The 17,837-nt window shown below is 32.6% G+C and overlaps 1 protein-coding gene across 3 annotated transcripts; it reads left to right on the top strand.

Annotated features, from left to right (window-relative positions):
- The first annotated feature begins 1,508 nt into the window (after window positions 1–1,508).
- On the top strand, window positions 1,509–6,283 carry LOC117908574 (pentatricopeptide repeat-containing protein At1g20230-like). Of its 3 annotated transcripts, XM_034822222.1 has the most exons (4): window positions 1,509–1,599; window positions 1,812–4,151; window positions 4,852–5,025; window positions 5,933–6,283. In XM_034822222.1, exon 2 carries the CDS (start codon window positions 2,000–2,002, stop codon window positions 4,061–4,063), a length of 2,064 nt encoding a protein of 687 aa, XP_034678113.1. In that variant the 5' UTR covers window positions 1,509–1,599; window positions 1,812–1,999; the 3' UTR covers window positions 4,064–4,151; window positions 4,852–5,025; window positions 5,933–6,283. The 3 variants fall into 3 exon arrangements, with proteins under 3 accessions (XP_034678113.1, XP_034678112.1, XP_034678114.1); XM_034822221.1 differs by having other exon boundaries at window positions 1,558–4,151; XM_034822223.1 differs by lacking the exon at window positions 4,852–5,025 and having other exon boundaries at window positions 1,558–4,151.
- The last annotated feature ends 11,554 nt before the right edge of the window (window positions 6,284–17,837 follow it).

Below are 17,837 nucleotides of genomic sequence, written 5' to 3' on the forward strand. Positions count from 1 at the left end.
GCATAGAAAAATGGCATTAATTCACCAATAAGTTAAGAATACCAAATAATGGCACATAGCAATTAAAAGCATACTCCTTGGTAGCATACTTTGAACCTTACTCATATGTCGTATTCATTCATATGTTATACTCATTCATTGAGTGCAAATGACTTCAAAAAAGAAAAGAATATTTACCTTCAAAGCTAAGTAATTGAATAGTTGAAATTAATATATGGGTGGTCCATGTGGGGAATGATCCATGAAGATATTTGTACATAAACAAAATGATTTGACCTTCTTTAATAAATTTTATTAATTAATAATATTGTTAATATATTTTTATTTAATAATAAAATTTAATCTTATCTAATGAGAGATTTGGACGGCTTTACCACTAATTTTGTGCATTATTGAAGGAAGAATGGGCCTTTTCTATGGGCGGTTAGGGTGGTTTTTTTATTTATTTAATTTTTATATAGTTGTCAATGAAATATGGACGGTCCAAAAAAAATGAAAACCGGTACCGACAATCTCCTTTGGGCCGTTGGTCTTAACTTATCTTTGTCTTCTTTATGTATTAAAAAAACAATTAGACTATGTTTGTTTCTAAAATATATTAAAAAAATATTAAAAGCATCTTAAAAATACTTCAAATTTCAAAATAAAATTTTATTTTATTAAAAATTAGAGAGTTACCATTGAAAAATACCACATAAAGTTTAACTAACACTTAGAATTTAATGTGAGGATCTACCCTATTTAGATTACGCGTTTTACGGAAGGTCCCTTCTTGGGTATCTTCCTCGACATCTCATGGTGCATTGGTTTCAATAAAATTACTAATGACAAAAATGTGTCTTATCCATCATTTTAAGGTAATTACTAGTCTTAGTTATAATTGTAGGAATGCGATTTTTACCTTATCCAGATCTATTTATAATTATAACTAAGGTTAGTAATTACCTCAAAAGGATGGATAAGACACATTTTTGTCATTAGTAATTTTATTGAGACCAGTGCACCATGAGGTGTGGAGGAAGATACCCAAGAAGGGACCTTCCATAAAACGCGTAATCTAAATAAGTTGCAGAACAATTTTCACAAATTATTTTTTACCACCATTTACCAAAGAGACCCTTCATCTTTATCCTACCATTACTAGCATTAAACAAAAGAAAAAAAAAAAAAAAAAAAAAAAGAACAATCAACCCAATTTCAAGGACAACGAGGTTCCAAACAATGCCTCAAAAGTCCTTGTTTCTATACCCTTGATTTAGTCAAAAATTTGTGTCAAGTCACGATCCCACTTGCCTTATACAATTCCAAAATGTGTTACAATTTGTTTCTCTTCCCTTTTTAGGTCGGTCTTTGTTTTCTAATTGGCTACTTGATGTATGCACACCACCGCCTTCATTTATCGCCCATCCAAATCAAGGATCCCTTAGCCCAATCATTTTATGTGGCCTTGCCCAGTTGGCCCCATCACTTCATTTAGATTTGCCTCTCGCTTCAAGGTCACATTCAAGTGGACCACTTGAAGTGAAATCTTATTCAATGACTTTCATTTTGCCAATGCTGTGGTATCAATTTGATATCATCTTGATCATTAAATAAAAGGTATGAAGAAAATATGGGATTGTTTCGCTTTTAATTGACCATCTTATTCTTGCCGACTTCAGTCAATTGTATTTCATTTTTCAAAAATAAATACGTACGTCACCAAAGTTGACGCTTTTTTTTCTACCGTGAGGAATATTTTTTAATACCACAAGATGATCTTGGTGAATCGGTTTAATAACCCAGTTGTAACTTATTTTGTTGAAAAATAGATAAAAGCTGTTTTCCGAAACGTTGAGGCACAAAAACGGTTCTCCAAAAACGTCGACAAAGATGATATATTCCGACTTTCCGAGTATGATGTTTGATTCAAACTCTGTAACGTATTTTTCATAGCTGCGCTTGAAAGGCTTTGCTGCCCTCTGATATTTTCCAAACCAGAGACGAACTACGTGCTCACATGCTTTCCAAGTTGCCCACCAGCCTTCCACCCCACCTGGCTCTCAAATTCATTAAAGTCTATTCCAATTCTGGCGATCTTCAACGTGCACGCCAATTGTTCGATAAAATTCCCCAACCAGACCTCCCTACATGGACTATTCTGATTTCAGCTCTCACTAAACATGGTCGCTCATTGGAAGCCATACAATATTACAATGATTTTAGGCACAAGAACTGCGTTGAACCCGATAAATTGTTACTGTTATCTGTGGCCAAGGCTTGTGCCAGCTTGAGGGATGTTATGAATGCCAAAAGGGTCCATGAGGATGCAATCCGTTTCGGGTTTTGTTCGGATGTTTTGTTGGGTAATGCATTGATTGATATGTATGGGAAGTGCAGGTGTTCTGAAGGTGCTAGGCTGGTTTTTGATGGTATGCCTTTCAGGGATGTGATTAGCTGGACCTCGATGGCTTCTTGTTATGTGAATTGTGGACTTCTGAGAGAGGCTTTGGGAGCTTTTCGCAAAATGGGATTGAATGGGGAAAGACCCAATTCGGTTACAGTGTCCTCAATTCTTCCTGCTTGTACGGATTTGAAAGATTTGAAATCAGGAAGAGAGGTTCATGGTTTTGTTGTGAGAAATGGAATGGGAGGAAATGTGTTTGTGAGTAGTGCTCTTGTAAACATGTATGCTAGTTGTTTAAGCATTAGGCAAGCTCAGTTGGTGTTTGATAGCATGTCTCGTAGAGACACTGTTTCATGGAATGTACTTATAACGGCATATTTCTTGAACAAAGAATGTGAGAAGGGTCTTAGTGTTTTTGGTAGGATGATGAGTGAAGGGGTTGAATTGAATTATGCTTCGTGGAATGCTGTAATTGGGGGATGCATGCAAAATGGACGAACTGAAAAAGCACTAGAGGTCCTCAGTCGAATGCAAAATTCAGGATTCAAACCTAACCAAATCACAATCACTAGTGTCTTGCCTGCTTGCACAAATTTAGAGAGCTTAAGGGGAGGCAAACAGATTCATGGATATATCTTTAGGCATTGGTTTTTTCAGGACTTAACAACTACCACTGCTTTGGTTTTCATGTATGCTAAGTGTGGTGACTTGGAACTTTCTCGTAGGGTTTTCAGTATGATGACGAAAAGGGATACTGTTTCTTGGAACACGATGATCATTGCCAACTCAATGCATGGGAATGGAGAGGAGGCTTTGTTGCTCTTCCGAGAAATGGTGGATTCTGGGGTCAGGCCTAATTCTGTTACTTTTACTGGTGTTTTATCTGGCTGCAGTCATTCACGTCTTGTTGATGAAGGTCTCTTGATTTTTGATTCGATGAGCAGAGATCACTCAGTTGAACCTGATGCAGATCATCACTCGTGTATGGTAGATGTACTAAGTCGAGCTGGTCGCCTAGAAGAGGCATATGAGTTCATAAAAAAAATGCCTATTGAACCAACTGCTGGTGCTTGGGGAGCACTGCTCGGTGGCTGTAGAGTATATAAGAATGTAGAGTTGGGGCGAATTGCAGCAAACCGGTTGTTTGAGATTGAACCAGATAACCCTGGAAACTACGTACTTTTATCCAACATACTTGTTTCTGCCAAACTATGGAGTGAAGCATCAGAAACTAGAAAATTGATGAGAGACAAAGGAGTTACTAAAAATCCAGGTTGTAGTTGGATTCAGGTGAGAAACAGAGTCCATACTTTTGTTGTTGGTGATAAAAGTAATGATCAGAGTGATGAGATCTACAGATTTTTGGATTATATGGGGGAGAAGATGAGAATTGCAGGGTATTTGCCCAACACTGATTTTGTGCTGCAAGATGTTGATCAAGAAGAGAAAGAGGAGGTTTTATGCAACCATAGTGAGAAACTTGCTGTTGCTTTTGGTATACTTAATCTGAATGGGGAGTCATCGATTCGGGTATTTAAGAATCTGAGAATATGTGGAGATTGCCATAATGCGATCAAGTTCATGGCCAAGATTGTTGGGGTGAAGATCATTGTGAGAGATTCCTTGAGGTTTCATCATTTCAGGGATGGATTATGCTCCTGTCAGGATTTTTGGTGATAACTAAGTCTGAGTTGCAGGCTGAATTGCATCAGCCTCATGCTTTAAAACCAGCTTCTGCTCCTGTTTTCAACTTTTTGGTTCTAAGGTTGGTAGATTTCTGTATTTTGGACATTTTTGAGTCTCGTACAAAATTCAAAATACCTACATGCATTCTCTCTACTAGAAATATTCTAGGTGCGTTAATTTCTCTGAAACAAAGAAATAATAAGGGTTACATGAAACCTGGAACACAGTGCTTTTGATCTTGTCTGAAATCTATAAAAAAATAAAATAAAATAAAATAAAATCTGGAGTTATAAAATACCATAGCATGTTAAAAGCCCTCTAACTTACATAGATATAAATCTATTTTGATAATTGGTACGAATAACTTGGAATTTGGTTTAAGTTTCTTCAATATGATGGATATGGATATAGATGATGCACTTCCCCTTTTCTACTTTATTTGCCTCACAAGAAAATCTGCCCCTATAGATTGAGATTGACAAAGATAGAAAATCTGAATCAATATGCCGTAGGTGAATTGCATTCCATTTCCCGAATTACCAGGTATTTTTCTTTTGTTGATAATCCTTATAGGAATGGATGTAGGTATGAGGATGGTTATAAACTATATATCTACTACGTTAAACTCTTTTTTGAAGGAAGTTGGCAGTTTTGTAGGTGATTGGTACGCATGTAATGAATCGTTTCAATGGCAAAACTTACCTATTTTGTTATCATTTGTGTGCAAATGTAATTGTTTCCTTCTCTCTGAAGTTGCTACTTTGTTTTGAATAACATAGACCATGGCTTGCTGCGAGTCTCTACTGGTAAAAGATTTCTAGGAAAAGAAGCACTGGGATATTGAAAATCTCCATTGGCAGATCAATGACTTAATGGATCACTGGATTTTTAATGTTTGAAGTTCCCTGATAAGCTCAGATCATTTGTATCATCCAGATGTGGCTTGGAGCTGAGTAAGGCAATCTCTTTTCTTTCTTGGTTTAAACCTTGTGTTTAATTGACTTTGCATTTGAACTGCTCCTTAAATCTGTAAAACTGCGAAGCCTTAGAGCAGTGATGTAGTACCGTTACCCTGCGGCGTCTCGAAATTTTGGGACTGGCTATTAGTGATGATGGACTCATCGAAAAGAATAGGTGAAAACTTCTCTTTAATCTTGATTAGATGGATTCCAACCTATGTAGATATTGTCAGTTCTAGGGCAAATTAGCTCTTGCGGCTTTAATAAACATCCTTATAGCACAGAGGAGCTCATTACATATTTAGTGTTATGAGTTTTTTTTCCCTTACTAATGTGAAATATCACAATTACTATCCATGTAGTCATGACGTCCTCGTCATGTTTTATGGGATTGAGGGGTCAGACAGACACATGCCTCAAGGGACCAACTAGTGTTTTTCATTAGGGTTAGTAATCGACTTCAATGCCATTTGTAACAACTTGCCCCCTCTTATAAAAATATAATTCGTGTTGGAGTCAATGAATTTTCACAGTTTTAAAATGCATTTATAAAGTTAATGGCATGAACTTTTCCTCTAACCGATGTAGAATCACATACTGTTTTTGTTATATCACTGAAAATTATGTCAAAAACTAGCTTGGTGGGCTGTGGTATGGAACTCGCTAAAACATTTTGAACCCAAAAATCCTGACCATAACAGCTTTCACAGAAATGACACCAAACATCGTAGTCAACTATACCAAGCTTCATGCTAAACAAGTGGAAATTTCTCAGCAGAAAACAATTCCTAAAATCTGTTTAACCTGGCTTTCTCATTCTGCACTTGAGCCTCATACATTATACAAATGATCTGCAGCTGTATGATCTCTTTAACCAGAGAGTCAGCTGATTCTGTTGCAGGTTTTGGAGGACTTGAGCGTGCAATTGGAGATGACTCAGTTATGGTTATATTAATGGCAGCAAAGATCTCAGAAAACCCTGCGAAGTCTACAATGAAGAACAGCATGTTGCATGTTCTGCATTTTGGAACATTCTCTCTTGATTGGTAGCTACAGTCTGCAGGCTCCTCTACCCGGAAACACAACTGAGAAGCTGAATCTGGTATGTTATGGAACAAGTAAGTTTTCCTGGGACCATTTGTTTGGCAAGCAGGAAACAGAGCAAACAATCAAGAAGAAAAAGTTTCAACAGTGTCTGACTCTTTGAGAACAATCTCTTTGAAGCAATGAGATAACTTTTAGCAACTCCTAATATAAATTGCTGGTCTATTACCTTTTTGCATATGAATATAATATATTGATGAGTGAACATATTAAGATTCCCAAATCTAGTTGGCATTCAAGAACTTTTTTCCCATGAGTTCTATAGGATCTTTTTTGGTGATTTTGGATTGTTTTCTAATGCTTATTGGTGGTGTTGTTTTGGTAAAGTGAAATATATCCTATGGGTTGAGTGATAATTGTTTATTTTAAAATTTATTTGAAATTTTTTTAATTTCTACTATCAAATTTTAAAAACAAAAAAATTAAAACAAGTTCATGGAGAGTTTTGAAGATCAATTGTCATGAAGCTGCTAGCACAAAGAGATTGTGGGAGACAAGTGAACTAGAGATATATTTGAGATTCAAATCCTAAAAATACCAACAATGATACAAAGAACCCTAAGATTGTCACATCCATGAACGTATAGACTCATGAACATATATGGACTCTTGTTCGAAAAAGCTTCCCCAACCTTAAAAGTAGTTGTAAGGACCTCCCCTGGGCAGACATGTGGCAGACTGCCTTGACCTCGCAAGGCACCCTTCTACTGGACACGTGGCATCCTTTCGCCTCTGTCCGGACGTGTTCCATCAGCTAGGAACATCCAATCCGGATCCAATAGTTAATGACCAGTTGCCCCGTGCTCTTCCAAGACTGCATGACGCGTTCCAAATAGGATCCCTGACTGTATTCCGCGGACAATCATTCTTCCTCCCACCAAAAGCACGCTCGATGGGACATCCCCATGTCTTTTCAGGCGACCTACTACGTTCTACACTGCGCCGCTTGCAGAGTAAAGTGACAAGTGAGACGCCAGGTCACCCCACCAACAATCTCTATCAATTGCCTAAAGAATAATGATTGCGTTGCCACCATCTGAACAACCATCATGACTGTGAAAGTCAAAGGACCTCCCCAGCCTAGATGTGACAAGGCTCCAGACACTGTAAAAGCCTTCCCATAACTCAATGGAGGGGGAGGTAAGATAGCCACTTCTGGAATTCTCGAGAGGAGATATTCTCTATAATTGTCAATCTAACTAGAGCTTCAGAGGGTGTGTCCGAACAACTTGTTCGGACATCTTTTGCAGGAGAGTAGAAGGAAGCATCACTCCTAGTTGATTGGGCGTCGACATCAGGAAGATACAACACTTCCAACGGGTCGCGACATCAACAGCAGTGTTTAAAGGTCAAATGCAATTTTTAACTTTCAATAGTGTTTAGATAGAATTCTCTACACCATCCATGCTTTTCTTCAAACACAGGGTTTTAAATAACAACACAATTCTAGGAAACCTCTTGAGAAGGTTTTGATATCTTTAACAAGCAGGGTCAGAGGGTGTTGTTGCAGGTTTTGCCTAACTTGAGTAGAAAATCCTTGAGGTTGCACTTCCTGTGCCCTAGAAGCAAAGATTTGGATCAGTTGTGAAGGCCTTTCATTTGGCTTTGGGACTTGTCCCTAGTCCAGTAGTTTGATGAGGTAATCCTTGGAATTGAATTGCCTGAGGCTTGCACACAAAAGCAAATGCCAAACATGTCAGTGAAAGGTAATTTTTCTAATATATTTCTACTTTCAATGAAGGTTGAAACTTGAGCGGATTGCGTCAAGTGTTCCATCAATCCTACCTCATAAAACTCAACCTCAATCAAATCAAGTACGAATTTTAACCTGAGATACTTAAACCAAGCATGAGTTGATTTCAGGTTTGATTAGAGTTTGTGCGCTTAATGTGGTGTTTGTATTTTTACTTAATTGTAATCCAAGCACAAGTCGATTTTGGGTTTGATTAGAGTTTGTCCACTTTTAAGGTAGTGTTTGTTTGTTTTACTTTATTTTAAATAGAACTTAAAATTAAATAGCGTTTAATAGGGTTAAGTAATGGATTGATTGTTTTTATAATATTTTATTTTATTAAATATTAAAAAAATTAAAAAAAAACTATTACTTTTTTTTATTTAAAAATGTTAAATATTTTAATTTTTTCTATTCGATTAAAAATTTATAATAAGTCATGAAAAAAAAGTGAAAAAGTAAACAACTTAAAGTCTGTAAACAAATTACTTTCAACAAAAAACTAAAAAAACAAACGTCTCTTAGACTCGAGTTGATTGAGTTGTTGGATCAAGTTCGGGTTTGTAAGTTTGAGTTACATTTAACCTCTCTATAATTATTTCTTGTAATTTTATGGATTCATGTAAGAATCTATAATTTAATATTTAAATACACAATATTTCTAATATATTTCTACTTATGTTTGATTATAAAAAATATAAAAGAAAATCAAATTAATTTAAAATTTATATATTTTTAAATTATTTCATCTTGCTATAATATAAAAAAATAAGTAAAATGAGTTTGAAGAAACTTACAAATTTTTTATTTATTAAATTTAAATCTATTCTTTTTTTTTTTTTTCTATTTTTCCTCTTTATTATCTTTTTTTTTTGCATTTTCCCTTAAATTTCCCGGTAGCCAAACTGAGCATAAAACACAATTTTTTTAACCATCTTTGCCTTGTAAGAAATTGGTATTTTTTTTCTCAAAAAAAAAAAAACTTAACAATTTTACCTTTTTTGGGTAGCCTTGAGAAGCCATATCATCAAGACCTGCAACTGCATATGATGAGATCATATGATTAGAATCAATAGGAAAATCAATATGTAATAATTCATTAAAAAATTGAAAATAATACCTGAATAATATGGTAAATCACTGAACCAATGTCGATAGAAATTCAAATTGTCTTCTATCATTCTTTAATTTACTTAAAAATAAAACTCAAAAGAGACTAAAAAAATTCAATTGTTTGATAGAGATGGGAGGCTTGAAAAACATTTAAACAATAATATCTATTTATAAAAGAAAAAAAAAGTCTAGATTATTCTAGTATTTTTTTCCTTAAAAATAGACTTATCTTTTAAGACCGCGGTTGGTGCTGATTTTAGGAAATATTTATGACATTTTTAATATTTTTATTTTTTAATTATTAATGAGACGAGAAAGATTTTCTAAAATCACTGTCAAACGTATTCTAAATATAATTAAAAGTATTATTATATAGGTAATATATTTTAATAATTTTAATATAATAATTGTTTTGACATTATTATATTAACTATTATAATAATTATCTACTTAATTTTTATTTTAAATTATTGTTTTCTATACATTATTTACAAAAATGCTATTTACGAATTAAAATTTGAAAATAAAATATTTATTATGGAAGGTAAAATATCCCTGATGACACACCTCATAATAATTATTGTCACTATGTTGATGATTGCATTAATTGTCTCTCAAAAACGTTTCCTCTTACTAAGAAAATGACAATTTAAGGCTCATAATTTTAATTTAGTTCATGGGTATTTTGGAAGAATTGAGTGAGTTTTGGCTTGGTTCCAATCTCGTGCTTGGGCTATATTTGGTTTCCAAAAAATCTGAGGGAAAATACAAGAGAAAGAAAATTGAAAGATAAAATAAAAGGAAAGAAAAGGTGATGGAAAATAAAAAATAAATTTAAAATCAATAAATTATTTTTAAGTGATTTTTCAAACTCATTTAACTTACTTTTCTCTATTATATAAAGATTAATTAATTTTAAAATATATAAATTTTTAATAATTTTAATTATATTTTATTTTCTTTTATATTTTTCATAATGAAATCAAACATAAAAAAACCATTTTCTTTAGCATTTTTTTTTTCTTTCCTTAGCACTTTTCAGGTTAAGTTTTGAAGATTTCAAAAGTTGACTTGAGTTTTATCTTTGACTCCATTCATTATTTATTTATTTATTTATGAAATATCAATTAATGGTTTAAATAACTAAATTTTACATGAAAATGCCTTATAGACTTTAAGTTCTTGAATTTTTGAAACCTTGAGAAGCCATGGAGACTTGTGGAAGCAAATCATAAAAACTTTACTAGGTTTAGGCAAACTTTAATCAAATAGGTCTTATTTAATTAATTAGTCTAATGACTCTAATTAATTAAATAACTTAAGAATGTTGTGAATGCAAGGGTGGATGTCACCTGTTAAAGTTCCCTTTGCATTAAACTTGTATTAAAACATTATAAAGTATTCCATTAATGCCTCAATTTATTGATATTAATAGAGAGCATTAATGGAACACTTTTGTGAGGCCTATAAAAGGCTTTTCATCCTTTGTATAAAAGTATCCTGTAGAAAGATATTTATCTCCTTCTCTCATTCTCATTCTCTCTCTTGTTCTCTCTTTCTCTTATTTTCTAAACTCTTTCACTTCTACTTTCTAATCCCTTCCTCCCCATTATATATTATTGTCAAGTAATATATATAGTTGTTTTCTACTTTTATTAGTATTGCATTTATCCTCGTTTTACAACATGTTATCAACACGAATTGCTCTAAAGGTAATTCTCGTATCTTAAACTTGAAGTTATTTATATAGAATAAAATTTTACATATTTATATTATTGTTGATTTTGTTTCGTTATATATTGTTAAAAGTTATAAGCAAATTATTTGATTTTGTTTATAATCAAAGTTATACCAATGCTATCAATTTATTATAACTAATTTTAATAATATTGTTTTGTCAAATATATGAAGTTATTTGACAATGTTGAATCTCATAAAACTTGAATTTGTGGCACTTGAAATTTTGAGAAAGAACTATCTATCTTGGATCCTTGATGCTAAAATACATCTTGATTCAATAAATCTTGGAGCTACGATTAAAGAAGGAAATCAAACATCCTTACAAGATCGTGCAAAAACATTGATTTTCTTTCGCCATCACCTCTATGAAGGTTTAAAAAATGAGTATCTTACGGTAAAGATATGACCACTAGAAAACTGTGATTCTCCCAAAAGCTCGATATGATTGGATGCACTTGAGGTTGTAGGATTTTAAAACTGTTATTGAATATAGCTCTGCATTTTTCAAAATCAGCTCTCAATTAAAGCCGTGTGGAGAAAAAAATCATAGAAGAAAATATGTTGGATAAAAGTTTTACTACATTTTATGCCTCGAATGTGCTATTGTAGTAGCAATATCGAGAGCGTAGATTTACAAAATATTTTGAATTAATATCATGTTTTCTTGTTGTTGAACAAAATAATGAGCTTTTGATGAGAAATTATCAGTCTCGTCCTACTGGATCTGAACCATTCCCTAAAGTGAATGCAATATCGTTCCAAAGTCGTGGATGTGGACAAGGACGAGGACGTGGTTGTGGTTGTGGAAGAAATCCCTGATACCATGGTTCTTATGGTAATAATTCATCAAATTCTCATAAAAGGAAAGCCTCATTACACCACCAAAAGTGGAATAATATTAAGGCAAAACATGAAAATGGGAAGTGTTTATAAGATAAACCTCTTAAGAACCATGAAAATAATTGTTATAGATGTGGTATGAAGGGGCATTGGTCGCATACTTGTCGTATGCCCAAACATTTAGTCAACCTTTGCCAAACATCAATAAAAGCAAAAGGAAAAAAGATAGAGATGAATTTTACCGATGGTGATGGATTGAACCTAACCTACTATGACATTGATTTCTTTGGAGGTCCTAGTAAAAAAACAGACCATTTAATAAATGATGAGAATATTAACATTGATTGATGTTACTTTATATATCAAATAATATATTATTATGTCTTATATTCACATATGATTTTCTTTTGTTATTTACATTATGACTTGGTTTTATTTTTTATATTTTATATATATTTTTTATATTTTTTTATATTAGTTATAACTAAAATCCATGTGTTATTTGGTCTCAAAATGAATGAGAATAATGTATGTCTTGTAGACTATGACCACACACACAATTCTTTTAGATAAAAAATATTTCCTCAAATTGATATTAATAAAAGCTAATGTAAGTACCCTGTTTGGTACTAAAAACTTAGTTGAAGGCTCTAGAAGAGCAAACATAATGCTACCAAATGGAACTAGATTCCATATAAATGATGCTTTATATTCTAGCAAATCTAGAAGAAATTTGCTCAGTTTTAAAGATATCCGCAAAAATGGATTTCATATTTAAACTGCGAATGAAGATAGTAGAAAAAACTTTACATTACTTCCATTATATTTGACCAAAAGCTTATAATGGAAAAACTCTCGGCTTTCTCATCTAGGTTGTATCATACAATTATAAAGCCTATTGAATCATATGTTATCGTGAATAAAAAATTCAATGACCCAAATTTTTTTGTCCTTTGGCATGATAGACTAGGTCACCCAAGGTCTTCAATGATGCATCGAATAATCGAACACTCACATAGGCATCCACTAAAGAACTAGAAGATTCTTTTGCCCAATGAATACTCATTTGCTGCCTGCTCACAATGTAAATTAATAGTTAGACCATCTTTTACTAAAGTCATATCTGAGTCACCAATCTTTTTAAAAAGAATACATGGGGACATGTGTGGGCCTATTCATCCACCATGTGGACTATTAAGTTATTTTATGATCTTAATAGATGCTTCTATTAAGTGATCACATGTTTGTCTCCTTTCTATACATATCTTTACCTTTGCTAGACTCCTTGCACAAATAATCAAATTACGAGTACAATTTCCAGATTATCTAATTAAGACAATACGTCTTGATAATACTGACGAATTTACTTTTCAAACATTCATTGAATATTGTATGTCAGTAGAGATATATATTGAGCATCCTGTTGCTCATACTCATACCTAAAATAGTTTAGCAGAATTCTTCATCAAATGTCTCCAATTCATAGCTCTACCATTACTAATGAAAACCAAATTATCTACTTCCACCTGAGGACATGCTATTATGCATGATGCAACTTTAGTTTGTATTCGACTTACAACTTACCATGAATACTCCCCTTCACAACTTGTGCTTGGAAAACAACCAAATATATCTCACTTACGAATCTTTGGTTGTGCAGTATATGTATCGATTGCACCTATACAACGAACAAAAATGGGTCCCCAACGAAGAGTTGGGATTTATGTAGGTTTTGATTCTTCATTTATCATAAGATATCTTGAACCTTTGACATACAATGTTTTTACAACTTGTTTTGCATATTGTCATTTTAAGGAGTGTTTTCTTGTCATCAGGGGGAGAAAAGTCGATTCCTGAAGAATGGTAAGAAATTAGTTGGAAGACATCTACTATGACCCATCTTGATCCTTGTACAAATCAATGTGAACTAGAAGTTCAAAGGATCATTCATTTTCAAAATCTTGCAAATCAATTACCAGATGCATTCAGTGATACAAAGAAAGTGACAAAGTCACACATCTCTGTAGGACAGTTAACAAATGAATCTAAGATACGCTTAAAGCGCGGTAGACCTGTCAACTCAGTAGCTCCCCGGAAGAAGAGAACGCAAGAAAAACTTGGCACTCTAAAAAAGGTCATCAAAATGACTGATTAGTTTAAAATTGATAAATCTATAGTTCCAAAAGAGGCACAAATAATGCAGAAAGCCCTTAAAGAGGCACATATTGAACAAGAAGCCCTTAAAGAGGCACATGTACCTAAAAATTGTGAGATCTCAATAAGTTATGTACACATGGGATAAAAAAGAGATTGAAATAACATTGTTATTAACAATATTTTCATTTTTCAAGTGAATATCATAAAAAATGATGAAGATCACGAACCATGAAATGTGGAAAAATATCGACATAGAAATGATTGGTCAAATGGAAAGAAGTTATGCAAACAAAGTTAAACTCATTAATAAAACGGGAAGTTTTTAGACCTGTAGTCCAAACACCTAAAGATATAAAACGTGTTGTGTACAAATGAGTATTTGTACAAAAACACAATGAGAATAATGAGATCATAAAATATAAAGCACGATTAGTAGCACAAGGTTTCTCGTAGAGACCTAGTATTGACTACGAGGAAACATACTCTCTCGTCATGGTCGCAATCACATTTCATTTCTTAATTAGTTTGGTAGTTTCAAAAGGACTAGATATGCGTATCATGGATGTTATTAAAATACATTTAGATAGATCCATGGATAATGATATATACATTAAAACCCCTAACAAATTTAAATTGCCTAAAGGAAATAGTACAAAGCCTCACAACATGTACTCAATCAAGTTACAATGATCTTTGTATGGATTAAAGCAATCTGGACACATGTGGTACAACTGCCTTAGCGAATACTTGCTAAAAGAAAGATACGTGAATAACCCTATATACCCATACATCTTCATTAAGAAATTGGAAATCGGATTTGCAATTATTGTAGTGTATGTTGATGACTTAAATATTGTTGGAACTCCTAAAGAGCTCACAAGAATAACAAATTACTTGAAAAATGAATTTGAGATGAAAGATCTTGGAAAAACAAAATTTTGTCTCAGCCTGTAGATAGAACATTTTCCAAATGGAGTTTTAGTACATCAATCAATATATATTAAGAAAGTTTTGAAGCGTTTTTATATGGATGAAGTGCATCCTTTAAGTTCTTCAATGGTTGTCCAATCACTTGATGTGAAAAATGACTTATTTCGTCCTTGCAAAAAAGATGAAGAATTACTTGGTCCTGAAGTACCATATCTTAGAGCAATTGGTGCACTAATATATCTTGCCACTTGTACACATCTAGACATTGTTTTTTCTGTCAATTTATTAGCAAGATACGGTTCTGCTAGAACTCAAAGACATTGAAATGGTATCAAACATTTATTGCATTATCTTTGTGGAACTAATGATATGAGTTTATTTTACTCAAGGGAATCAAAGTAACAATTGCTTGGATATGCGGATGTAGGACATTTTTTAGATCCACATAAAGGTAGGTCACAAATAGGGTATGTGTTTAATTGCAGTGGTACTGCTATTTCATGGAGATCTATCAAACAAACAATGGTGACCACATCATTAAATCATTCAAAAATACTTGCAATTCATAAAACAAGTCATGAATGTATATGGCTAAGATCTATGATTCAACATATTCGGGAGTCATATAGACTCTCTTCTATCAAAGGTGAGCCCACAATATTATTTGAAGATAATGCTGCATGCATTGCACAAATAACAAGGGGTTATATTAAAGAAGATAGACCTAAACACATTTCACCAAAATTCTTTTATACACATGAACTCTAGAAGAATGGTGAAATTGATGTTCAACAAATACGCTCAATTGATAATCTAGCAAATTTATTCACAAAGTTATTGCTAACCTCAACATTTATTAGTTCAAGATATTAAAATGTGTTAACTCAAGGATATCGACATGAGAGGGAGTATGCTTATAAAAGGGTGTTAATGTACTATACTTTTTTTTTTTTTTTCCTTCGTCCAGGTTTTGTCCCACTGGGTTTTATTGGTAACATTTTTAACGAGACAGTCCTAACATAACAAGAGCAACTTAAAGAATTATAAGAATATTGTATTTTTTTTTTTCCTTTGTTAGGTTTTTCCGATAGGGTTTTTTACTAGCAAGGTTTTAATGAGGCATATTCTTTAGTGTGATGTACATCCAAGGGGGAGTGTTGTGAATGCAAGGGTGGATGTCACCAGTTAAAGTCCCCTTTACATTAAAACTTGTATTAAAACATTATAAAGTCTTCCATTAATGTCTCTATTTATTGATATTAATGGAACACTTTTGTGAGGCCTATAAAAGGCCTTCCATCCTTAGTACAAAAGTATCTCGGAGAAAGATATTTATCTCTTTCTCTCATTCTCATTCTCTCTTTATCTTATCCGTTAAACTCTTTCACTTCTCCTTTTTGATCCTTTTGTCCCCATTATATATTATTATCAAGTAATATTTAGTTGTTCTCTACTTTTATTAGCGTTGCATTTATCCTCATTTTACAACAAAGAAAATATTATAAACACTTGATTATAAACTCTTGTACTTATGCAAAAACACTTATGTGCTTATGTTTGCACACTTATGATTAAATAAAATTTTTCCACGAATCATGTGCGAATGTAAGCTCAAGTAGGACTCCTCATATCAATAGGAAAATACTAACTCTCTCATAATCAACATTTAAAATTGATTTAAAATTCCACTAAAAAGAGTTAATTATATTCCAATATCTTATAACATTAACTTAAGATACAAATTAATTAATTCTTGGGTTTATGATCTATTATTCAATGCATGCAAGTTTTCCATGAACTAATGTTCGTAATCCAATGAGGTGGTAGCTATCGACTTCTCAAGATTATATCTTTAATTCTTAAGTATCATATCCAATTATATTATGCTCAACTAACAATCTTCCATCCACCATGTATGAATGTCAAATTTCGCTTAGGGAAATTACTGTGATTATAAATTTCATTCTTCAAAGTCCTTAGGATCTATATTATTTCAAATCCATAAGATATCATGGTTTTCTGTTGAAAATATTTGTTATGACCTACTTAAACAACTGATAACCCAATTTGATAAGAAATATGTAATCACTCTAGGATCTCACTCATAAATTAAAAGTCATTGATGAACTCAATACTAATATAATCTTCTTTCAAGGTTGAGAATCCATATAACATAGTAAATTGGAGAATTCATTACAACTCAATAGTCATTCAGACTTTCTGTAGGTCTTATTTAATATGTAGGCGATACACATTAGTGTAATCATTATGGGAAAACTATCCCGATCATAAAAACAAATAATTTTATCAATGAAATGAAAACTAGTCATAAGGAATCATTCCTTCTCACTGGTAGACATGAAAAGATATATTCTTTTAACTTTTTATTTATATTTTTGCTATCATTATTATTCATTGTAATTTTATTGTTATAGACTATCTATTCCATTTTCTCTTTAATTTCCTCTTGATTCTATGCTAAAACTAAGTATATTTACATGATTATTGATTCAAAACAAATATTTTAAAGTCTAGCCTAAAAATTGGTGGATAAAAAAAAAGAATAAAAGCTTAGTCTTAAAATTGACTAAGATAGGTCTAAAAAAATAATTTCTCCTAAAGAATATATAAAAAAAATTGATTAAATAAATTAAATTCATTTTTTAGGGTACTCCGCATTACTCCATTACTAGACCCAATATTTTTTATGGGTCATTGTGGTCCCTGTTCAAGTTCTTGATTCATGGTGACACCTTTGTTTGAGGGATTTGTAGGTTTCTAATTCATAAGTATGCATAAGGTGTTTTGATAAAAATGAAAGGTTTTACTGAATCTTATGAGTGATCTTTTTGAATTGAGTTGATTAATTAATTGAAGTATAATAAGATTGATTAATTAATTAATTAATTAAAACCTAAGAAAGTTGGTTTAGGTGACCCAATCTTCAGTTTGACTCAAGTCACTTAAGCTTATATGGAAGTCTATATAGACCTCCTTAGAGATATATAGCTTCATTTTTTGATATTGTCTTCTAGACTCCAAAAAAAAAAACCCTAGCCACCCCCGAGAGAGAGAGAGAGAGATAGAGAATACCATCTTTCTCTTATGCCAAGGTTTGTGAAATGAAAGATTGCATGGAAAATCATTGGGTCTACAAGATCTATGCTACCTTCAGATTATTTTCATCGGA

This window comes from Vitis riparia, chromosome 19 (genome assembly GCF_004353265.1).
Source record: "Vitis riparia cultivar Riparia Gloire de Montpellier isolate 1030 chromosome 19, EGFV_Vit.rip_1.0, whole genome shotgun sequence".
Lineage (NCBI taxonomy): Eukaryota > Viridiplantae > Streptophyta > Magnoliopsida > Vitales > Vitaceae > Vitis > Vitis riparia.

Bases quoted from the DNA above. Each gene is read 5' to 3' on its own strand.
- LOC117908574 (XM_034822222.1), top strand. From the start codon at position 2,000: ATGCTTTCCAAGTTGCCCACCAGCCTTCCACCCCACCTGGCTCTCAAA.